Genomic DNA, 24667 nt, shown 5'->3' with positions numbered 1-24667 from the left:
CAAGCCTCTTAAAAGCTTAACGGTGACACAGATGACCAAACCAAACATTTATTAAGGCCATTTAAAAATTAATGAGTTACATTCTTACCCTCTTCTGGCTGATGGAGTAGTCACAAGAGAACCTAATAAATGAACCAGAAAACAACAACAAAAACCTCCCACTAGACCAAGACTTCCAAAGCAGAAAACTGAGAAGAACCATACAGACATCTCACGTGACTGACTTCAATCCTTTGACAGTCCATTTATTCCTTTTTCCATTGCCAAAAAATATACACACACATACAGCTTACTCAGCAGCAAATCTCCCAGGTGCACTGAATGAGCAGATGCCTGCAGGTTTGCGCTCCTTGGCATGACACACATGGTAAATTACATTTAAATTTAGAATTGGCAAGTACAAATCCTATGGCTCAGTTTCAAGCCAAACAACTTGGCACCAAGTTTAAAAATACATATGGCATATCTGTGAAGTAATACTGTATGCACTGAACAACTTGAAGACATCTGTACCATTTAGGATTATAAATTGAGCAGCCTAGGTGTTACCACTGTACCAGCTTACTTAAAATGGAAGTCAGAGTACCCTGTAAAGTGGAACTGTGGACAGCAGCAAATGATTAAAATATCTAAGAAACTTGTAAGGTAAAAGCTGTTTATTTGCATTTTTAATGACTGTTCAAGTGTGAAGGCGTTACTTCATGCTATTTATCTATGGGAATGTAAAAATCACATGCGGTTTAAAATGGGTAGAAGACCAGGAAGAACAAAAGAAAAACTGTAGCAAACCTCAAAAGCTGGTTGACAAGGATCAGCTACTATCTTTGGAGTGTTTTTCCCAGTCTTCCTCTGCTGGAAGCTGTCACCCATGAAGGGTCCCCCAGGAATGAGATTTAAGAGCAAGTGTGTGTGTATATATCCATACACACACACACAGAATCCTAGGCTAAGCACCTTCCTTCTTGCTCAGATTAACAAGGAAAAAATCCCTCAACCAACATGCATCTTTTATGCTCTATTTATTTTAAAAGTAGAAGGTTCATCAGAATGATTTGATGGAGCTCTCATCACGAGCAAATGCTTCACAAGCTCTAGTGCTAAGAAACTTCAGTTACATCACATACCAATAGAACTTAAGCTACTTCTGGTCAGTTATACTTTATCTATATATTTTAAGTGGCAATTGTTTGAGTAACAAGCATTCCACTGCTTCTAGCTAGATAAATGCACTTGATGCTGTAAGATGTTACACATTCTGCAAAGCCTGCGGGACAGATATAGAAAGGGCTTGTTTTGGGGAGGTGGCGTAGATTAATCAAACACAGTAAAAAGAGCATAACTACTTCTCTGCTCTCTGCTGACTTCGGTAGAATACTTGGAGTTATGTACACAAATGCCCTTACAAAAAGATGCAGTCAGAAAGCAGTAATTGGGCATAACCTCAGTGGGTAACTCTGCACAGGAGCATCAAGCAGCAGCGGGCTCAGACGCTGACACCTGGCGGCTGCTTGGCCAGGGCTGACACTCATAAAAAAAAGACAAATATTCATAACAAAGCCCTCACAGGACATTTGTAACTTGCTTGCTAAGCTGTTACTAAGAGAAAAATCACTTATTTGTTCAAATTTTCCCTTGTCCCGTTTTTTAAACATCATGCTCAACTGAAATTCTATCAAGTGGAAGAACAAAGGCAGGCTCTTGACGCAGCATGTACACTTGTCCTTGCAGGTTGTGTTGACATAATGAAAGCTGACTGCTTGTATGAAACTCTAAATATTAGAGTTTAAGAGAATATTGTAAGCTTTTATACCCTGGCAACTACAAAACAAAATAGTCTGTTGTCATGCAAGACTTCAATGATCCAAACAGATATAATTTATATAACTTAATGCACTATTTTCTCCAAAATTCTTGCATCTATTCAGCCTTAAATACAGAAAATATATTGATCATAGCTGATCATATACTCTTTAGCAACTTTTCATTTTAACAAACTTTTACAGTGGCTATGACAAACTCATTTTGATGAGGTAGCATTTGCAAGAGCCCTGTGCGAAGACATGCTGAATAGTTTCTGGTAAAACTTTTTTGTGCTTAGACAGCGGAAGACACTGATGAGAAACAGAAGACTGACACCTCTGTGCACTTCATAATCAGTGGCTGGCAAAAGGGGAGAAACAAGTGACTGAACAAATTCAGATCTGGTGAAAACAGGTCCAATTTCACCAGCTTTGAGATCACTGAAACTGCATTAATTTGCTTTTTTCTCCCCTTTAATAAATACAGTTGAATGCACAACACATTCACAGGCATGAATATTTATAATCATTAATATAAAGTCTTCTTACCCCTAACTGTTTCTCCACCATGAAAGCCAACTAGTTAAGTCTTTGGGCTTATTTACATCTATTTTCCATGAGAAGTGCCAGGAAATGAATTTACAACTATGTTGCATTTAGCTAGAATTTATGATATGTTTCAAGCTACAAATAAAATCCATATTCCATCAGTTCCTTCTTAAAAATAAATAAAACACATAATTGGAGACTAACTGAATTATGACAACTAAACATGAATTATAAACACATCTTTGGTTGTATAATGTCTACTTTAAAATGGTTACTAAAAAAGCTGGAGTTGCAACACAGCACAGAGCAGCAGCCTGTCCTCAGCAATGCTATTGTTACATGTCCAAGCACTTCAAGAAGAAAAAGGAGGAAGTCAAATTCATTGGGAGAAAGCAGAAGGCTGGATGTAATCACTGTATACATCTAGGATGTGAAAATACAAATTTAAAATTTTGGTAATAAGTTAAAACAAAAAAAAGCATACCTTCATTTTTTGGGTTGTTTTTTTTTACAATTCTCTATTAAGACAGATCCACAGAACTAACTTTTATAAAAATACAACATACTGCATAAGTTTTATTTATGGATTTAATTTATATACCACAAATACTGCTTTTAATATAAGTACAATATAATACATTTTTATTTATGTAACTGCTGGTGTTCACTTTGGATTATGAACTGAATGGCATGCTGTGCTGTCAAAACTTTAATAAAATGGCCTCTAGTTAAACTTCTCCAAAGTATAAAATCATGCAAAATCTACATCCTATATGATACAACCAGTACAATAATTGAAGCCAATAGCCTACAAACAGCTTGGATCTTCTGAGTTTGTTCTTGAAGTGTCCACACATCAGTCATCATTTTCTTTAGGCAGAAAGGAGGAATTTCAGTTTTGTCTGCAGAACGTCATCATGACTACTGAAACCAGCACCAAGGTGCAGTTATCAGCTAACAAATCTTCATTACCCAGTGCAGTTCATTTAGTCCACATCAACAAATCTGGGGTTAGGAAGTTTTATGTTTTCCTCCTGTGACTACTGGTCGTGCATATTCCACAAAATCATCTATTAGAACAGGCCACGCTCCTAGAGAGAAACCAAGCAATTGAGAAATTAGCCTACCATTATCAGCAAGAAACTTGTGTAGTCTATAAATACAAAGGGTTAGAGGCTCATCTTGACATTTCTGGCCTAGTCTAGCTTTAACAGGGACAACATGATAAAATACTTGAAAAAAATCACCTAACTAATAAATTCCACATATGAATCCCTTCTTGCAGCAATAGTTCTTAAGACAACCAATATGTATCTAAAACACAGAACTCCACACTACAAATATAAACATCAGTTGATAGCAAAACCACAGCCTTCTTTTTATAGCCATTTATATCTTAGGACTTATTTCTGCACACATTCCAAAACAGAATTAGTAACAGAGAGTAAACTGCATTGAGGGTAGCAAAAGTTTAGCATAAAACATTGTTTCACTCAGAGGTAAGCATAACACATTCAAATAATGTGTTCTATCATGGTGTGACTGTATGTTCTGTTTTCAAATTACAGCAAACCAGTTAACCTCCTTATCACTACTATTTTGGCAATAAGTATGACATTGTATGGGCAGCTGAAACTTTAAGGGTAAACAAATTAGGACACGAGGTAACATGTTCTCTTGTTCATTTATAGCAGTATTTTAATTCTGCTGTACCGATTTTTGAAGATATTCAGGTACTGCTTACCTTCTTCATCATAGTTAGACATATCATCTGCAATCATATTTCCAAAATCTAACAAAAGATTCCAAGTATCTTTTGGAATTGATCTTTTATGATGTTCCTGTACAGAGGAATAACAGTACTGTTCAGCCCAAACTACTTTCAAATTCCACAGCAGTATTTTATATTGACACATACAGAAATATACCTATTACAAACATTTCTTTACCTTTTTGATCTTAAAAAAAAAACAATAACCAAAAAAAAACCCAAACATCTGAAAGAGTTCCAGCTTGCTTCTTTCTTAGGTTGAAATCTTTTAATTTAAGTATTTCTTCTCAACTAAACATTCAGGTTAAATACTTCTTCTGAAGTAACACATTTTAATACCAGGTCATAACTTGCGTATTTTTCGTCAGTTACATCTACATATCTGAATTTGGATGTCTTTAAGTGTATTAAGGCAATTAAAACATGAAATGTTTTCAAAAGTCCTCTTGATGAAACTGGTACATTATTCAGTGATTCAGATAAATATACTGACAAATAATTTAGAAGAAAATTACAGAAAAATATTTCAAAATGTGTACACCTTCCCTATTAAGCACTGGGTGACAAAAATGCAGAAGGACTTCTTATTTCTCCTAAACTACAGATAAAAAGATAAAATGAAAGAGAAAATCAAGATAAGTTACATATTATGTAACTTCATTTTTTGTAATTATATAGACATGCAAATGTAGAAACATGGATGACTGAATCGGGTCTTTTACAAGAATATTTCTGAATTTCTAAGGTTTAATTTATGTACCTTTACTCCACTGCCCACAGATTTGCACTAGTAGTAAAAAAACTGTCAAGATCAGTTCACAACTATGAGCTATAAAATTAGTCAATGTGATCACTCAGGCAAGAAATTTTGTTGAAAATGGAAAGTCTCTTAGTGTTAAATTCTGGTATGACTGATTTAAAAAGACTGAGTTTATGCATTAGTATTACAAAAGACAGAGCAAGGTAAAATACATGGTTGACAATAATCCCAGCTGTCCTGAGAATCAGCAGCATCAGTTTCATCTACAATCATGCTTCTTTTCATGCAGGAACTTTTCTAAGTAGGAAGATACAGGATTAAGCAAGCAGAACACTATCTCTTTGCTGCATCTTTTTGTGTTCTTCTAAATTAGAAAATCATGAAGAAAAGAATTAATTTGGCTTGATTTGAGACTATTTTATATCAGTTTTCAGAAAGGAAAAGTTAGAAGGAAGTATAGAGATATGCCATCTTTTTCTTACTGGAAGCACACAGCCAACAAAAGCCAGACTACTGAGGGATAAGATAGGCAGTAAGGAATAAAATACATACTTACCAACAAAAATTTATTCCAAAGATCTAAAAATTTAAACCTTCCTGACAAGACTAAATTCCAGTATGCAATCGCCATTTCTAAATCTGCAAGAGATTAAGCAACATGTAAATGTAAGCACATTATAACATGTAAGCACATTATAAGCAATAAACCCCTTCTGGTTAAACTATTCAAGCTACATTTAGATACAGTATACTATGAAACAAATAAATAACACTTTTTTAAAATCACTTAAACTATAAGGAATTGTTTTCTACTCTCCCTGACCCAAAAAGGTAGAAGACAAGCAATAGCAGTATAAATTTTGTATTGAACATCAAAGTCAATAAAAATAAAGTATTTTTGTCACCATCCACCAGTGACAGATTAAAGCTACTTTCAATCAACAGAAACAGAACAGAATACTTAACAATAAATCTCTTGAAAAATATATACACACATGCACAAACATAGCAAATATTGATAGAAACATAAACATTTAAAACCACAGATGTCAAGTCCTCTTAATTTATCACATTTTGGACACACTTGACTTTGAAGGGAATTTAAGGACATGAGGGGATGAAAAAAGTCATTTGTCTGTGGTATTACGATTCTACAGAACCCCTTACAGCAATAATTCTCTTCTGGCATCATTCAATAAGCACCTACACCCAGTACTGAAAGTACAAGTCCAAGAAATCAGTCCTTATTCTGCATCATGACCAGTGATCTGAGAGCAGGGTTCAAGGAAGATGCAGCAGTACCACATATTCCAGCAGAAAGGCAGAAGGAACATTAGATGCAGCTTAAGGGTAGAAAGGATGTTTCCCTGAAGGCCTGTCTTCATCCTCGGCAGCTCACAAATACCTAATGTAGGTAACAGCACTAAGTACATGATTACTACTGGGCAACCATAAAATAAGGCACAGCCTTTCTTAAACCACAGAAGCATTTCAGCTTGTGCTTTCAGTATAAAGCAGTGTAATCAGAACATGAAGCTTACAAGGAAGTACTGTGATAGCACATGAAACAGAAGCTCGACCTGCACCTTCAGGAAGGAAGAATAGCTTTTGAAATTGTACATACCATACTACAAACCACAGGACACCGTCACCTGAAATCACGCTTCACGTCTGAAAGAAACGTTCCAGATTTTAACAGAGTCAAGCCCCTAGAGTCCCTGTTTCAGACAAGGCTGGGGCCTGGATAAGGTGCAGCAGTTAAGATGTAGAGAAATGCAATATGCCTCAACCTATCTACACAGGGACAGTGCTGCCAGTGTTTGTCCTACTATGTTCAGTGTTCTTCAGAACAGAACTTGAATTATGCTCTAATAAACTTCCTGCAGTTCTTCCTGTCTATGCCACCATACTCATTTTTCACCAAAAAAAAAACTGTAGGGAAGAGTAATAAATAGCATTACTTGCTGCTTAGATGTGCAGATTAGTTATTCTTATCTGTTATCCCAAATGAAAGGCAAAAAATGAAAATGGAGAAACTTAAAAGATCTTAACAGTTTCTAAACTTCACTGTGAAGTAGCTGGCTTTGATCCCACTCACTTAGGCTTCTTTATGAAGACTTAACATCTCCAAGCAAACCTTGCAAATCTATCATGTGATGACTTAAGGCAAAATGTACTTTGAAGAAGTAACACCTTGAAAAGTTTATACTTCTGATGGAAATATTCCTTGGAAAAAGGAAGAAAGTACAGGTAAGGAAACAAAGATGATTAAAGGTGCCACACAAGGACTAGATGGGACTATCACTTTTGATAGTGGTGCAATTTTAATCAGTCTTAAACAACATGAGAAAACTAGGCCTTCAGGTTTGCCACAATCTCAGTAGATATGCCTACACTTCTGTTTGAAGACAATTCCCTACCTAGGTTGAAAAATTTGGCACCGGAGGACAAAAAAAAAGAGGATTTTTCTGCTTTAAAGGGAAGACCTAGTTACAGAGTTCAAATTCTCCATTAGCATGCTGACAGTAGTATCAATAAACATTAATGCTGTGGATCTGCTACAGTTAGTGCTGCACTGATGGATACTAAAAAAAGAGAAAAGCCCTTACGGCATTAGAGTTCTGCATCCCCACAGGAAGATGCTTTTGCAAGGCAAAAATTCCTCAGGCAGTTTTAGGAATACCTCCTTCAATGCTGTATAGATAGGAAGACATCGTTACAATAAGAATCAAACTATAACCATAAAATACATTGGGTTTTTTATACCTAAATATATGCTACCAACACTACAGACCAATAATGCAAGTTTTATAAACAGAAAAAGACAGATGCATGGATCTCTGAAAACACCTAGACAATGACCAGTTTAAGATACTTCATTGCTAACATCCATGTTCATATCCAAAGCATAAAACTGCTAAATGGTTAAAGATCATCATAAAAATACCACATCATACACTGTACATTATATAGTTTGAGCTTTCCTTTCAACCCAAAAATATTTTCAGTGTCAATATCTAATGAGAGTTGTATGTCATGGAGACCCTTAAACAATCAGTTTTTCTCAATCAGAAATAATATTCTGTATGCAGTATGATCTATCCTGAAACACTAAAACCTCATTCTGAACTTGCTTAAAAAAAACCTCAGCCTCTTCTATCTTGATTGAACAGAAAGCTTAAAGTGATAACAAACAGCACAATTAATGCAGAAGAAAAAATACAGCCTGTGTCTACTTTTAAGATTTGATCAAATGCTGATCTTGTTAAGAAAGAAAAAATATCATTATTAGATTGCCGCCAAACAGAACTTTCCAGCTCTCTCAGTCTGCCCTACCAACAAGACCTGTTCATGCACTCGTGCTTGAAATGGATAGAATCTTATCATTAATTCACCTAAATTACTAATATAACTTCTCAACACTGTGTTGAAACTGATGCATGGGTAAGAACAATGGGAACTGGTGTCTCAACAACAGGACTATTATACCTGCCTGACCAATAAGCATCAAGTGAATACTTGCAAGATTCAGTGAGTAAATAAATCCCTTGTTTCTTCATTTCTGAATGATTTTTAAGTGTCTTCTTCGGCCTCCAAATTGTTAAGAACACAGACACAAGAATTAGTTTCTTCTTTCCTAATCAGAAATAACAAGAATATACCATGAGGATTAAACCTAAAAACACTTAACTGAATTGCCAAAAGCTTAGAGCAAAATAGCCTGTAGTTGCAACTGGAAGCTCCCCCACAGAAGATAGGCAGAAAGGAAAAAAAACCAAGCAAGGGGGGTGATACAAATACAGATCATAGCTAAACTCGGGATCCAGCTGAGCTGGATCCACTCATCCCTCCAAAGACTTAAGCAAAGAGCTTCCCAGTGCCCTGTCTTAGGGGACAGATAATGCACAGAGTCAGGCTGAAGTGCCTGTGGTGGACAGGAGGAATAGTAAAGCAGAGCACATGGATTTCAGAGGAGCACTGCAGGAATCCAGCAGGGTCTGGCTGTGCTCATTGGCTCTGTCTCAGCATCTGCCATGCAGATGATTCCATGCAGAACCTTTCAGGTTTGTCTGTTTATCACCTTAAGCACAAAACCAGATGAACTACTTTAACTTAGTCAAGTTAGACTTAGGAGACAGCTGTCTGAACACCAGTTTGAGTGCAGCCTAATGAACCTGATTGTAACCAGTTCAAAAATCCTTTTGCCTCTGCAAATCTCTCCACGTACCATTCAGATTAACTACAACAGATGACTTAAAAGTTGACTGGATATACATTTCCTAAACAAGGTCCAAACATGAGTAAAAGAATCCATGAGGCCTTAGTAGGACTGGAAGTTATGCCACACTTTTATTGATCAGAGCACCTCTTCTATACCAAGTTTCACTTAAACTGATGGCATTTTCAACATGGAAAATGTGAACAAAAATAAAGGAAGAACCATACACACAAACCAAGGTCACTGAACACCTAAAATACAGCATTCACAGACTTCTTTCAAAATAAATGTAAAATATATTTATAGACCTCACTCAGCTTCTTCCATGCACTCACTCCTACAAATTGCCTATGGATCTAATTCTTCATTGAAAGGGGAGGACATCTTGATAACTAGGCTGGGGGGAGGGTGGGAGTAAAAAAAAGAAAACAAAATAGAAAGAAAAAATATCCTTCCCTAAGGTCTAAAGATCTCTCCAAAGAATCTTGAGATACTGCTATGATAAAAGCCAAAGTTGATGTTGCTTCAATTAAAAAGAGTACATCATACTCATCTGCTTATAGGAGAGGAAACCTCCTTGAAGTCCACATACCGGATGCAAAGATAGTCATTCTTCTGGTCTTGAGGTAATATTTCATTCAAGTCTGAATGCCCTCCTCATCTTTCATCTCTTGCTTGATCCCAGGCAACTGGCAGAGAGAAGGAAGCACAACCTTTTGAGCCAGCAAGCAGACGAAGGGATCACAAAGAAGTGATGAAGGACCAAATCGGCTTTTTGTTTCCATGTTGAAAGGTGAAGACCATGAAAGAATGCATTAAGCTCCTCCTTGGGGCTGAAACAAACTGTAACAAACTCCTGAGCATGTCTTTTTGGGGCTCAAAGGGAGACCCAGTAAGAGAATCACAGCAAGTATCAGGTTCAAAAAATGGGGAAAAAAAAAAAAAAAAATCGAGATAGAGCTAAGGCCTTGTTTTGAGCTTGAAAGTGCCCTTAGAAAATGGAACTGCTCTGTAGACCGCAAAAGACCTCTAATCCTATCCTTTAACACACTTACCAACAAGAGCTAGGATACAAAATTTCACTCAGACTGCAGTAGAAAAGCTGAACCTTGGGAGCAGAAGGCAAGATAAACCTCTCCAAATCTGCACCTTGCAAAAATTAAAGATTTATTGTACCATATGCAGTAGTAAGAACATGAGAAAGCAGACTAAAGACAGAATCACAGTTATCCATATTAATTCTTTTAAAAGTCTCCTGACAAACCAGATAACTTGATAAACTGCACCTTCAAAATATAAAGCCAAATGCAAATCAAGTTTAATATGTCTAAATATTACCTACTCCAGGTCCAACATGCAGCCATTGAGATGGCACTGCGGTGTTGAAACTCGGCTGACTTTTTTCCTTAATTCTGTCCACCACTTAGAGAGTCAAAGTCTTAAAGTTAGAAGCATAGTCTTAAAGTTAAAAGCATCCATTGTCTTCTTTGATAATGATCAAATCTATTCAGATGTATTTGAAAGACACTCGACACTTGGGTGCTGAGTAACATTAATCAGAACATAATTTCCTGCTTCAAGATCATCATGGCAGATCTTATGCACTGCGCTTTGCTTCCTGCATCTCATTCCTTAAACAAGGTATCACCCTAGGGAACTGCTACTACTTTCAGTTCTTTAAACAGCATGTGTCCAGACTGGAGCATTCTACTTGGTAATGTTGAGGTAATAAAACTAAATGTGAACTTTCAAGTTGGATGAGACTACAGCGACAGAAGTCCTGCAGATCCAAAGAGAAATAAAAAACTCCCTCCTGTCACCACATGAACTGTGGAAAAGAGACTCCTATAAAAGGCAGTCCTATTTCTAGGAACGAGTATTGGTGTACTGAATTCTGTGTCTATTTTAGGGAATGACAGAACAGATGTAACTTAGTTTATTGGAGAGGATTCTTCCCATCTAATTACATAATGGCAGAATTTCTTGCATTGGTTTTGAGGGGAACTGGAGAAGAAGAAATTAAAAAGCAAGGGAAGACAGGCTTTTCAAAAATAAAGAAAACACAAAACTACACACACACTCCTACCCTCCAAGACCATTTTCCTGGAGCAAAATCCCCTGTGAGTAATGAAGACAACTGCGTCAGGCATTATCAAAATTTCTCTATCACCAAAAAAACTTCAAAGAAAGGCTTCTGTGCCCTCCACCTCCCATCTCACAAATGGCAACTGGTGTGATAAAAGATACTGTGTCCTGCTGATAATAACTCCAGAAAGTCTGGGACACACAGAGATTTTTTTTCCAAGCTATGCTCCAAGCAAAATGATTCAATGGAACCTGACAGTCATTTCAGAAAAAAACTTCTAGAAATTCAGTCTTCAAGCATTGCTGCCCAAAAGTGAAGCCAGATCTGCTGAAATTCGCCTCAGTATGCTGAAGCAATCTCAAACTGCTTCCTACCATGTTTGAAACTTCATAAAGGTCAAAGAAGTTCTGGAAGAACCTCAGGCATTCCCCTGCCAGACTGGGAGAAAGTAACTCATTCAAGTGGGTCAGTCCTGTATCCAACACTGCCCAGTACTTAAGTAACTCAGATGATACAACAAAGAAAACTTCTGTTAAATTTGCCACTTAGACAAAACCTCAGAAGAGTCTAACATGATAGAAGACAGGATTAGGATTCAAAATTACTTGGACAAACTGGAAAATCACAAGTCAATAAGAAAGACTTCATTAAAGAGAAGTGCAAAGTCACAGTGCTACAAGGAGTAATCAGCTGCAGAAGTATCAGATCAGACTTAACTGGGTACACTGCAGTGCTGCAGAAACCTAACATTAAAACAGACTGCAAACTGCAGACAGTATCAAACTTAAGCAAACTCAAAAGGATGCAAAACAAGAAGCAAAATATTGAAGACACATGGAAGGGTATCTGGCTTGTTTGGGTATTACAAGACAAGAGAAAATTAGATCAATTTGACTGCAAAGGAAATGAGAGTCGCAAGACAGAATTCCAGTATCAGAGAGCTAGGGGAGAAAATTTATCAGGGTAGTTGGTTTTACTCAGTCCAGAGACTAAGTGAAGACACATACATCATCGCCAACTGTGTAAGAAGTCATTACTCACTCTAAGGAAACGTATTCTGCATATTTACTTTGGTTGGTTCAAGTATTAAACTGGAAAATTCAGAAACAGATTTAAGTTATATGCTAGAAAAAAAAATTCTAACGATAGGTTTAAGCAAACATGGACAAAGATGTATGGAACCTACCACCAAAAATTTAAGACTCTATTTTGTGAAGGCAATGGCTCTCAAACTTGTTAAGCCAGAGGACCAGTACAAATCAGACCTCAAATCTTATTACTACCTATTGAAACTGAAAAGGCAATTTAGCATTTTCATTTTCTAACCAAAGGCTCTGTAGCATACCACAGAGCATTTGGTTAGAAAAGCATGTGCAAGAATTGGTTTAAGTAGATGTTGATTCTGTCTAGCACAAGGGAATACACTATATAAGTATTTCTCTACCTTTTAAATTTAAAGACCACCTGGCATATTAAAAAGGAACCCATCAATCACTCTTTCCTGGTGTTTTTCAGAGAGGAGACAATAAAAGTAATAACTGTTGCATATCACATCTTAAAACAGCAGATACACATTTTTAAATAAGTAATCTGAACTGATGGAGCAATGAACATGACTCATAAGCAATGCACTGCTACTTCAACATTTTAGAGATATTTCACTCATTTCTTATGGCTTCAACATGCTAAAATAAACAAGAAACAGAAATGAAAAATAATTGTGTAAGTCAGTCTGTCTATCACAGGCACATTTCTGGTAAGCTCTAGTCTCAAGAGTAATTTCTGTTAAAAAAAAAGATGCCCTAGCACTTAGCCTGAAGGACCCAACAGAAGGAGTTTAATTACGTGTTCTTTTATAAAAGGTTTCTATTAACAATCTGCTAAGAATATGGATTCCTCATTTGTCACTGGCACTATGTCAAACTTGCTTAGTTTTCAAATAGGTGCATTTATAGGTCATGTGTATATCCAAGATTTAAATAATACTCTTTCAGCCTTCAGATCAGTCCTCTAACCAATGAGTACAATTACCAGACTTGGTGATTTAAGCTCCCAGCCTAATAAGAAAAAGCACTGAATACTTCAGACCCTAGAAAAATCACATTAAAATATTCTGCAACTGAAATTTAGGAAAGAATTCCTAGATTATTTCCACTTCATTAATTTAAACCATTCACTTTTATCCTTAATTTGACATAAACTTACAGACCTCTGAGTCTCCTCCAAGTTACAATTCACCAGAAAGACTTTAAGGCAAGCAGCTGGGCAGGAGCTAAGAAGCCTCCTATACTGACTGAACGTCATCAAATGTGCATGTGGAGAAGGAGAGGTCACCACTGTAAGATGACCTAGACAGAGCTAGGCACAGATTTCTAACAGCTCAGATGGTAACGAATCTAATTATTCATTCTGTTTAACTATCTGGACTTAATCAAAGTAAAGGCTCCAAACAGAGCAAGACAGCAACAGACTTTGTACATGGCTAGTATGGATTCCCATATCTCCTTGACAATAGGGCACACCATCATTGGACACAAATACCAAACAACCCTGGAGACAGGGGACAAAGATGGACAGTTTCTCACTCTCATTCTCACAGGAGAAAATATGTAAATATGTAAATATTTTTATTAAAAAAACCAACCTAAACCTGTATTAAATGTAGCTGAAGCAACAAGAATTCTCAGTTCATACAGGCACTCCAGTAAACTAACTGGTGGGATTTTCTTCCTTGGTTACAACACAGTGCTTCCTTCTGTGGTTATTACAAACACCTTTTTTCCTTCACCTCTCTGCTCCACTATGATTGTTAATCCCTGTAAAGATTCCAACTCCAAACCTATACAGTGCTCATTTTTATTTGGGTAGGCTATCACTGGCCTCACTCACTAAAAAATGTCACATTAGTCCATATGGTCTCTTTCTACTCAACCTATGGTGATCCAAGAAATATGGTGTATCTCCACTGAAGTTAGAAAAGTGGCATCTGCTTATATTGCTTTACTATCTAGAATCATCTTAGTAAACGCAGAAAAAGTCTGATGAAAAATGCCACCAATATACTGCCATGTAAGAAGTACCAGAAATCAAGAGACTGTAAATATTATCAAAATTACTAAAAATTCCTGAAAAGTGAAATCAGCAACAGTTCCCATCAATTCATTCCACGGTTTAAGTTTTACTTCAGTTTTTGCACTTCTTACTTTCTCCTACTAATAGTTCAGCTCTTAGTGCAAGAAGGAACTTTGGAACTTTCTGGCAAGAAAACATCTTTCTTACACAACAGAGAAGACAGACTTACAAATGAAAGGACCCCCAATACCAAATAAAAAGAAGTAATGGAAAACAAGTCAGTTTCCTCCTCATGTCAAAAAAATAGCACATTCAGTTCCAAATCTGGGTTGGGCTGTCTCCCCTTCTCCACTGTTCATACAGGCTTAGGTGACAAGCTTTTGAAATGTACTGCCCAAGTTCATGAGTTTCATGTTGGAATGACCCAAGAGGAAGCTATTTGTAATACTACTTTAGGTATCCCATAAATTCCAACCTCAGCTGTAACTTACTTTTCCTGCAATTTGAAGGTACTAAGCTTTGTTAGTCAAGACTGGCTGAGGAACTAGAATTCTAACGAACCTCACAGAGCTGCTACAAGATTTCTTCATTTTTGTGTCAGTAAAAGTGGCACATGAGCCATGAGAGAGTGCAGATGAAATAAAAAATGAAACTGCTGAAAAAACAAAACAAAACAAATCTAAACTAGCTAAAAGTTGCCCATAGTTTAAAAAAAAAATGACACCAGGGAAGACAAGAGAGATTATTTAAAGTAAAGAATATGAAACAGACACACCTGGTTGAGGTCTATATTGATATTCTGCTCTCCTACCAGTTCTTGAGAAAAACATTTATCAACTTTCCAAGTAACTCAGACACAGATTTAAAGTGGCTATGCTAAAAAAAGAAAAAAACACCCCAAACCCTGAAAAAACCAACAAACCACTTCCTCTCACACACACCACAAAGAACAGGGATGATGGTACAGTGCTATTCTATATAGAAAACATTAGTTTCTTCCTACACAGTATCCTCTGAAAGTGGACATAAACTTGAAGACTGGACTTCATCTTACTCTATTTTTTTAATCTATTCACAAGCTAGAGATTTTTGATTTGAAGAAAGAAAATGGAATTTAAATGATGTATTGATTTTACTCTAACAATGCAAGGCATGGATTGGGATAAATCTCAAACTTTATGAAGAATAATAGTTTAATGCTATATAAACTATGCTTATTTTTACTCACTAGTTTTAAACCAAGTCCATAATACCCTCTTTCTAAGCTTTACAAAAAAACTGAGCCAAAACTAAAAATTTTAAGAAGAACAGTAACTTTTGCCCAGTTTTCTCCCTTTTCCTGATCTGCTAAAGACCTCTTGTTTCAGTAGTTCTTAACACACAGAGCTCACTATTTTTTTTTAAATAAAATTTGACAGGTCTCGAAGAACTGCAGGAACTTCTTTTGACAAGAGGTGAGACAAGGTCAATACTGGCAGAGAACCCCATTAAATCATCTGCACCAAGGGGACATTAAGAAGAGGTTAAATGAAGGAAGATGGGAAAGAGAAGTCAGTGAAAGAAATCAATAATGAATTTACTATACAATTGCCAATGAAAATATTACAGTACTGGAAACATTTGGAAGACTTCACTGACTGCAGACATTTTCTCATTTCTTTTCTACTTACCTAGACCCTTTTGTCCAGGATTTTTAGCAAAGTTAAAAGTAAACTGATAAAAATCTTTGAACTTTGCTGGATCCTTTAGCTCTTGTTCCAGTCTTGGCAATAGAGCTTTTAGCTTTTCTGTGGTGTCACACCTGTTCAAGAGAGATTACGTTATTTGCATATATTTAAAATTTCTTCCTACTTTCCCCCCACCTTTTTTAGTTTAGTTTAAGGGCAAAACAAACCAGTGGTTAAGACAAAACCAGATTATCTTTGTGGATAGCATTCTGAAAAATACAAATGCTCATGTACCTTTACTAAAGAATTTTAAGTGGAACATTGTATACAGGCATCCATTAGGTGCAGAATGCAAACAGGATTCAGTGGTTTAATTTCTCTTCTATCTCTTTATGAATTTCTGAAGAGATACTATTCTGTTCTTAAAGAACAACCAAACCTCACTGAACTCTGTTATTCCTTCCCCTGAGACAGATGTTGTAACACAAGTGCGTGACATTTTGTTTAAATCTAGATAGACATTGCTTATTACCTGCTCTCCTGAATAAAGAGCTTCACACTACATTTTTACAGTTCATCTTAACATCTGAGGACTCTCCAACTAAATGAACTATTATTTGCAGTCATTCTCTCCCCATCACAGAACACCTGAGAATAAAACCTAGGACCAAAATAAGCCTTGAACGATAGCCTGAAGGCTGGCAAACTATTTAACAGCCTGGCACAGGTAAGCTAAGAGAGAATCAAGTTACTGAAATTCCAACAGAAACACATCCCTGAATAACACCACCAAAGCATTTTCAGTAAAAACACCTGAGCTGACAAGTCACACTTCGAAAAGGGAAAGTGTTTCTGCCACAACGAGGCATCAAATGAATATTCAAGGTTTATAAGACATTACCAATATCTTGAATACTGCCTAGAAACTTGAAGTGAAGCAAACAGGTTTCAAAAGGAGCAGCTATCACGAGTAACACTGTGTGTATGAAAGTTCTCCATAGTTAAATGCTTATATTTATTCTAAAGATTCCAGAAAAAATCTATTAAAGGATGGGTAACTATAACAACACACATAAAGCACAAATGTAGTTTTAACTGTCTGGCATGGTACAGATAAAAATAAGTATCTTTCTGGCCTCCAGCAGTACCTGGGGGAGAGAAGAAAGAATTCTGCCAGCAGTCTTCAAGTGAGAAGCTCAGTTTCACTGGGACTTGATCTAGTCAATAAATACACTTTTCCATATGCATCCTAAAGATGCTACGTGATCTAAGCCTCAGGGAATTTCTTTCCATTCAACTGCTCACTTGTGTTCATTGCTAAAAACCACAGACACTGTGCACCAAGCAGGTAACAAAATCATTCCAAATTCTCAGTAAGTGCTGTGGCAAGCAGGCACAGCCATATTATGCTCCCAAGAACAGTTGCTGTTCCAAGAACAGGTGGTTTAGCAAAACTTTTTATGAAAAAAAAAAAAAAAAAAAAGCTGGCAATCTTTAATATAACAGCATGAGCACTTAATTTCTGTCCATGGTTAGAAAATCATAGTTATTCTTGTAATTTCTACCCAAAGCTACCCAATGGGACAAAATAAAGCAGTGAACTTCAGATGGTATCAGAAGTTATTTCATCACAATTCCTTAGAAAGGAAAGCTTAAAAAGAAATCAATAACTGATGAGGTCAGTAACATCAGACTGCTACAATCTCTGGTCAAGAAACAACCACCACATTTCTTAAAAGTTGGTCTGTCTTAGAAATGTATTGATAAGGTGACATTCTAAGATGAAATGAAATTGTTTAGCTACAAAAAACAGGAACAAGGAGTAAACTGTACTTATCCATCCATTTAATGCAATCTGTTAAAAAGAATCATTTGACATCTCTAAATATTAGAAATGCTGCCCCTCTTCAAGGAAAAATTATACACAAAATATTATTTTATGATGACAAATGCTTGACTTTATTGGTAAACAGAGGCAATATTCAAAGTTTATCACCCAGAATAGTTCCATAATCCAGAAAGGAAATTTTTATCCGTTACATCACAGTTGGACAATCTTTTTTACTGCCAATATCCTCATTTTCATTTCAATTCCTCATAGATGTTTTGTACAAATGAAGTATCTAGTATAAAAGAGAGGAAAGTATGGGTGGTAAAATGGACAAAAAGAAAGATGGGTCCATTTGCTGGTGGCAAAGTAAAAGGAAAGATTGAAGGCTCTTTTCTGTTCTATTCCTTTCCTGCTTCAACACTGACTTTTCTTCCCTTCATACACCTCCAGTGACTTTCAGTTTTTAACAGCAGGAGGTCCGACTCAAATCCTTAACACAAATATGTATATGCTTACTATGAACTACATAAAAAGAGACATGAATCATCCATCTGACTCCCTTGCTGAACACGTAGAAATTGTTTTGCTTCTTCCCTACTGTGGTCATTAAGGCTTTGCAGTAAAGTACCAGCTCAAGGAAGACAAAACACTACAGACATTTTGCACCTGTTAAGCTTGGCACTAGCCTCAACAGTTTTTTAAGCTTCATGCAATTTAACTGAAAATCTTTTGAACAGAAACACAGTTCGGGCCTTACATTATAAACTACGCAGAAACGGATACTTACCCCAACTCTGTCATGCCATCAACAAATTCTTTTTTACTGAATTCACACTGCGTAGCTGCCCTGAATTTCCATGCCACAACCAGAACACTGATACTGGCTGGGTCCAGGCTTAAATCATCACAGAACTGCTGAATCCCATCAATGCCAATTTTATTTTCATCTTGTGGGTCTGCAGTTCAAAATACAAAGAGGAGAATTACAGTTATATACAAACCATATTAACAAATACTCATGTGGCAGCTCTGATGGACATAAAACAGTGCTGTATAATACAGGTATTAATTTTTTCAGAGCCATTTCACAAATGTTTTCACTTGAAATCTAGATATTTTTAAAAGAGAATCAGGCAAAAGATTAAGTATTCTGTAAACTTATAAAGAAATTGGTTTACAACTTTTCCTGAAGTTATCTGCTAACATCAACGACATAATTTTGTTTTCCCTCCACAATCCTTTATAAAAGATTTGTATTAACTCAGGAGATGCTGCCTACATTCAGAAACAGTAAGGGTGATAAACACATCAAAATGTACAACATATTTATATTGGTCAGCATGTATTAGGCTTAACAAAAAAAGCAACCCAAAATCAAGTCCATCAAAAATACACCTACCACATTAGATTCCAGATTTTTTTTTCCCAATAGTGACACATGGGTATCCACTATACCTAAAGACCACATTAAAACATTTTGGGGGTTTATTTTTAAGTCAGGGGGATCACCAAAACATTGTTCAAACAATGCCTTAGCATAACAAAGTCTTAAGCTAATCAATGCAATTTAGTACAAGTGAGACACAGTATTGCCCCAGTAGTACCTTTCTGAATGTCAGTAAATGCCTTATAATAATTCTGTAACAAAATTCTCTCTCAAAAAAAGCCCCCAAACAAATAACCCTCTCCATGTAAACTTAGATAACTGGAGAAGAAAAAAAAAACAATTGCAAACAAAAGAAGATAAACCCACACCTCTGGTTTTCAAAGCTTGAGACTTTACAAATAGCAAAACTGTCTCTCCCAGCTTTTGAGAGGAAGACAATTCAATATAATAAGTTGGGCTGTGTAGAAAAGCATCTCTTGAGTAGATTTAATACTAGCTTCTGAAACTGCTACCACTTTCAACCATGCTATTTTTAGGTCCTGATCCAAGAAGTTGATTTTAAAAAATCAAGCCTAGATAAAACCTTTTGAATTTTATTTTAATTCTTAAGCTAGAATCTCTTTTACTTTTCCAGCCAATACTACAGTGAAAGAAACTGTAAATTCCAGAGAGGAAATTAATTTGGCGAACAGACTTACATCTATTAAACCAAGAATTACATCCATAGTATAATTCAGGGACCTTTGATCCCAAATAGCAAGTAAATATATCTATTCAACTAGTTCTAAGACATATAAAACATATTTCTTGTGTATTTGGGGAGTAACTGAAGAACTGAAGGTGAGATGTGCACTATCTTGAAATCAATGGAAAAATTCTGGGGGATTTCAACAAGGACTTTTCATCCCTATCATATTTCACATCATCCAGGCAACTAGTAACAACGCAATTCTTGTTTTCACAGAGCTGCTGGATAAACAGGCAGGAAAACGAAGGAAAAACAGCAGAGAAAAAGACATTTCAGGTTTCAAGTATAGTGAACTAACCTATAGGGCCTTGTAAAACAAAAGAATCCCTTACTGTTGAGGGGCCAGCAATTCAGGTTTAAGCCAGATATGAATCAAGGAAAGGTGCTTAACCAAAACTTTTATAGTCTTCTGTCAAATCTTGTGGAAGTCTTTAATGTTTACAGCCACAGTGTTTAAGTGCCAGAATTGCAAAGGTGTGCTGCTAATTAAAATGGTGACATAAACTGGCTAGACTTACTTTCACAAAAGTCAGATGGTGCAGTTTGCCACTGCTAGAAATCTATAAGTAACAAATAACATTTGTGATAATCTTCTTCCATTTTATGTATTCAAATTCATGAATGCTGTTAAGAATATCTATTTTTGACCCAGTAATCCCCAAGACTGACATTCAAGGAGCAAACAAAAGATTCAGATATATGTATATTTATATATATAATACAAATATACACACAGGTATATATTTTTAAAAAATATGGTTCTCTGAGTTTTGTCTCTGGGTTTTTGTTTTCATAAAGAAATGCTATAGCATTTCTACCTCTTTGTCCCTACACAATTCATTACCACACAACATTGAAGTATTAAAGAATCTCTACACTTAAAATAGAACAGATTATGTAAAGAAGAACAAAAATGGTGGAAACAGTAACACAAAACAAGGCTAAAATGTACACAAAACATGCCATATATTTCAATTAGAAAAGCAGATAAAATCATAGCTGAGTAGTGGTTAAGAGTTTGTGTTTTCAAACATGCGATGTATGGATTTCAACAGGAGCTGTCGATGATTCCAGCCTGCACTGCTCCAACATGAGCAATGCATGCTCATGTCACATGGCCACAGTTCAGCAAGCCCTGTCACCTCCACATACATTCTCATATTTAAATGCCTAGCTTTTTTTTTTTTTTTAAACAATGATGGAAAATGAAACTTGGAAAAGAAGCAACTCTGTCTTTACTCCACTCTCCTGTGCTTTTCCCTCCAAGCCTCTCTGAAAAGGCACATCACTTTTGCTGTAATATGCCAGCAGGAAAGAATTAAATAAGAATGTAGTTTCTAGTTTTTTAGTTTTCTTATCTGTTTTGTCACACTCCTAGCTGTAATGTCATCTGAAACATTTTAGATTTTAATGTATAGAAATATTACTGTCTCTGAACAGAATTAATTCCCCCCAAAGTTAGCCTAAGAACAGTATGTATTATTTTGCCATGGAATGACCATCATACACATTTAAGAGCAGCTAATGGCAAAAAAAAAATCACATAAGTTGCATAATAAACTTTGCTACTATATTTGATAGCTAGCACTTCTTCCTCACTGTAAATTAAATTTCCTACTTCTAAAGTCTATAGAAATCTCTACAGAAGTTGTGTACAGATCATTAAGAGAATTTAACACCTTTTTTCATTCTTATCTCATTAGTATAAACACATTGTGAGAAGCAAAAGCTAGCAAGGAAGTAGAAGGAAAAGCAGAAAAACTCCTCACACAACAGAATTTAGAGAAAAACCAAAACAAAATCCAGAACGACAACAAAAAACCCAAGCCCACCAACCAAAAACTCCCAAGAAAACGACACCTTACCTTTGTATCGATTATACAATTGCTCTAATTTCTTCTTGTCTATTGAATTTTTCATGGATTCTTTGTAGTACAAGTCTGGATTCTGGAAGTAGTTGTCTGTTGCCACTTCTAGTTTCCATTCATTCTGTGTTAAGCAGTATATAGCAGTCCTTTCACCAGCCTGGGTAAATGCCATAAACTGGCGGACCTTGTCCTTCTGGGATGATTTAAGCTTATGCTTTGGGATGCAAAAGAAGCAGGAAAGCCAATGAAGCTAATCCAGAAGTTTGTTTCAGCATTCTACCACTAATGCCTATCTTTTAAAGGTTTTAGTTTTCTTGTTGATGACAACTTTCACTTCAGAATTACAGGAAGACAAAGCCTTGTTCTTCTGCAGTTAAACAGACAGCATTTTCTTCTGAAAATTGAAATGACAGCATCTATATATACATTTTTAGCAGCACATATTCTGTCAGTAACAAACTTGTATTTCTGCTTTATTGCTCACATATGCTGACGTTTTTTCTGTTCTGTAACAGCAGTAAACACAAGTTTCGTCATTTTACAATATGGTTATCTTCTGAAAGATATGCCTAGTGGTTATAAAAAAAAGAAATTAAAACGGTGCAACTTACAGATTCTCAAATTCTGTATAAGTCCTTCATACATGGAGAAAAAAATACCCAAGAGTTTTCCTAATATTTTCTTAGCAACAATTAACAATGCAAAATTTAATCATTCTAAGTCATCAGCTGAAAAAGGCAGAAGCATTTCTCATACAATTATGTTATAAAACATTGCAAACAGAAGACATAAGGCAAAAATAAAATAGATGAAGTGGACGTATCGGAGAGTGCTGAATGTTACAACGAAATTGTAAGATTGCTGTAAATGTGATCTAAAACTTTAATTAAACTCAGAAAAATATGTTCATACTACTAATATATTAACAACAAAAAAGCCTATTGTAGTGGTCTACAGAAACTAATATGATGGCTCTCTCAACTGCGGCAACCACTCTGAGATAAAATCCCTAAACTTCTAGAACACCCAAGAGGTAGGAATGGGCATTTTACAGGAAGAAAATTTGCTAGTAACATATTTGAACGTTATTCTTTACATGAAGTTGGAAGCAGAAGGAGATAGCTTCAATCAAACTCTGGTTTTTATTGTATTCTGTATTTTCCAATTTTGTTAAACTAGTCTTAACACATGTTCTGGGCCAACAATTAAGCTGAGAAATTGGTATGAACTCCCCATTACAGCTTAAATCATCAGGTATAATGGTACAATGGTATAAATTGAAAATTTACAGATCTCTTAAAATAGAACTGAATCCTGATCCAGCGAGCAGTAAACATGGGACCATCTTTCAATTTATTCTTTATCTCTTGTACCCATATGGACATCTTGACTAGAGATGGTCCTGAGACAAGAAACACATCACGTAAACAAGATGAGGATTTTGGTCTTTCCTACAAGATTTTTCAATCTAATATAGGAACAAACGTGCCAGGTTTCTTTTTATACAAGAAGTGTGTACAGTGGGAGGAAAAATGTGCAAAATGTAACTGCTGCATACTTTAGTAAGTAAATAACCAATAATCCTTCGGCTGCAAGCTCCAGCCTGCCTCCAAATTTTCATGAAGGTTTAGCTAAGGGAGTCTCTGCACCTAGATCTTCCTCAGTTACATAAACTTCTTCTGGGCAACAAACTTAGCGATAATCACTTCAAAACAGAGGACTCTGCCAACAACGCCAAAGCAAACCCCACGTCCTCTTTCAAGCCCAGTTAACGCTAGGCATTTACGGGTATTTTCCAGCTGAATTTCTAGCGAAATGAAGCACTGAATTATTTGAAGCGATAAGGAACACAGGCGACTCCCCAGCCCACCACCCTGCCACGTAGCACGGTTCCTGCCGCTCCTCCGCGCCCAGTGCCCTGCGGCGGGAGCGGCACCTCCCCCGGGGGGGCTCCGGAGCTCCTGTCCCCAGCGTGACCCCTGGCTGGTGGCACCCGAACAAGGATGCGCACCTCGCATGCGGGCACAGCTCAGTCACGTTCCTGGAGCCCTCTCCCAGCGCTGATGACACTCTACCGCACACCCCAGGGAAGCGCTGAAGCTGCTGCAGAGGCACCAGGAGAGCCCTTCCTTCCCAAAACAACCCCGCCACCCCAACCCAGCAAGGGAATTTGTACCGCACCTTTCCCACCGCCTCAGGCTGCACCTGCCGCGTCCCGCGGCGGGGAAGGGGCCGGTGGGAGCGAGGGACTCGCGGCTCCGGTGACCTGCCCCGCCAGCCCCAATCCCAAAAAAGGGAAAGGTACGCGCTGCGCCGGCTGCCTGCGCTCGAAATACCCGCGGCGGGGCCCGGCCCCCTCCCTTCCCCCGCCGCCCCCGGTGACCTTCCCCGCTCCTGGCCCGGCGGAGGAGGCGGCGGGAGAGCGACTCCGCACGGGGGGTGCGCGTCCCCGAGTCCCCGCGCCGCTCGTCCCCCCCGCCTGGCGCCTACCCCGGGCAGGGCAACGGGATCCGGCGCTGCGGGAGGTGCGGGGGCGCTCGGCTCGCCAGGCCGGGGGGTACCCGAGGCTTGTCCGAAGCTCCCCCTCCCCGGTTTCGCCACCTCCCCTCCCCCCCGGTTCGCACAACCTACCATTTTATCACCGGCGCTCCCACCAACTTCACCGCCCGGCGCCGCCTCCCGCGCAGGCGCGCACCGGCCCGCCCGCGCCGCCTCCCGCCGGGGAGCGCTCCGGGCACGGCCCGCAGAGGCGGAGCGCGGGGTCGCGGTGCGGAGCCCGCAGCGCTGCCGGGGGGAGCGGCGGCGGCCGCGGCGCTGGGGCAGCTGCGGGGCCCCGGCTCCGACTACAACTCCCGGCGTGCGGCGAGAAGCCGCGGTGACGTTTCCCGCCGCGAGGCGGCGCTCGGAGCG

At 37.7% G+C, this 24667-nt stretch overlaps 1 protein-coding gene across 5 annotated transcripts; it reads right to left on the bottom strand.

The window, feature by feature from the left end:
* Positions 1-220: 220 nt before the first annotated feature.
* DCUN1D2 (defective in cullin neddylation 1 domain containing 2) lies at positions 221-24488 on the bottom strand. Of its 5 annotated transcripts, none has more exons than XM_066176724.1 (7): positions 24389-24488; positions 21755-21971; positions 18542-18710; positions 15927-16057; positions 5436-5518; positions 4093-4189; positions 221-3439 (listed from the first exon to the last, which is right to left on the bottom strand). In XM_066176724.1, the coding sequence occupies exons 1-7, from the start codon at positions 24389-24391 to the stop codon at positions 3360-3362; spliced, it is 780 nt and encodes a 259-aa protein (XP_066032821.1). In that variant the 5' UTR covers positions 24392-24488; the 3' UTR covers positions 221-3359. The 5 variants fall into 5 exon arrangements, with proteins under 5 accessions (XP_066032821.1, XP_066032822.1, XP_066032824.1 ...); XM_066176725.1 differs by having other exon boundaries at positions 21755-22326; positions 24389-24465; XM_066176727.1 differs by lacking the exon at positions 24389-24488 and adding an exon at positions 24248-24352.
* Positions 24489-24667: the final 179 nt, after the last annotated feature.

Source organism: Chamaea fasciata, unplaced genomic scaffold (genome assembly GCF_029207755.1).
Source record: "Chamaea fasciata isolate MVZ Bird 193981 ecotype frontalis unplaced genomic scaffold, bChaFas1.0.hap1 SCAF_2, whole genome shotgun sequence".
NCBI classification, from domain to species: domain Eukaryota; kingdom Metazoa; phylum Chordata; class Aves; order Passeriformes; family Sylviidae; genus Chamaea; species Chamaea fasciata.
The sequence above is the reverse complement of the archived record's forward strand: the minus strand, read 5'-3'. Positions and strand labels throughout refer to the sequence as shown.

Coding starts and splice junctions, on each gene's coding strand:
- DCUN1D2 (XM_066176728.1), bottom strand. CDS start 23,378: ATGAAAATTTGGAGGCAGGCTGGAGCTTGCAGCCGAAGGATTATTGGT. Junction 21,972..23,276: donor TGCACATTTTTCCTCCCACT/GTACACACTTCT, acceptor TGCATCCCAAAG/CATAAGCTTAAATCATCCCA. Junction 18,711..21,754: donor ATTGTATAATCGATACAAAG/GTAAGGTGTCGT, acceptor TTTGAACTGCAG/ACCCACAAGATGAAAATAAA.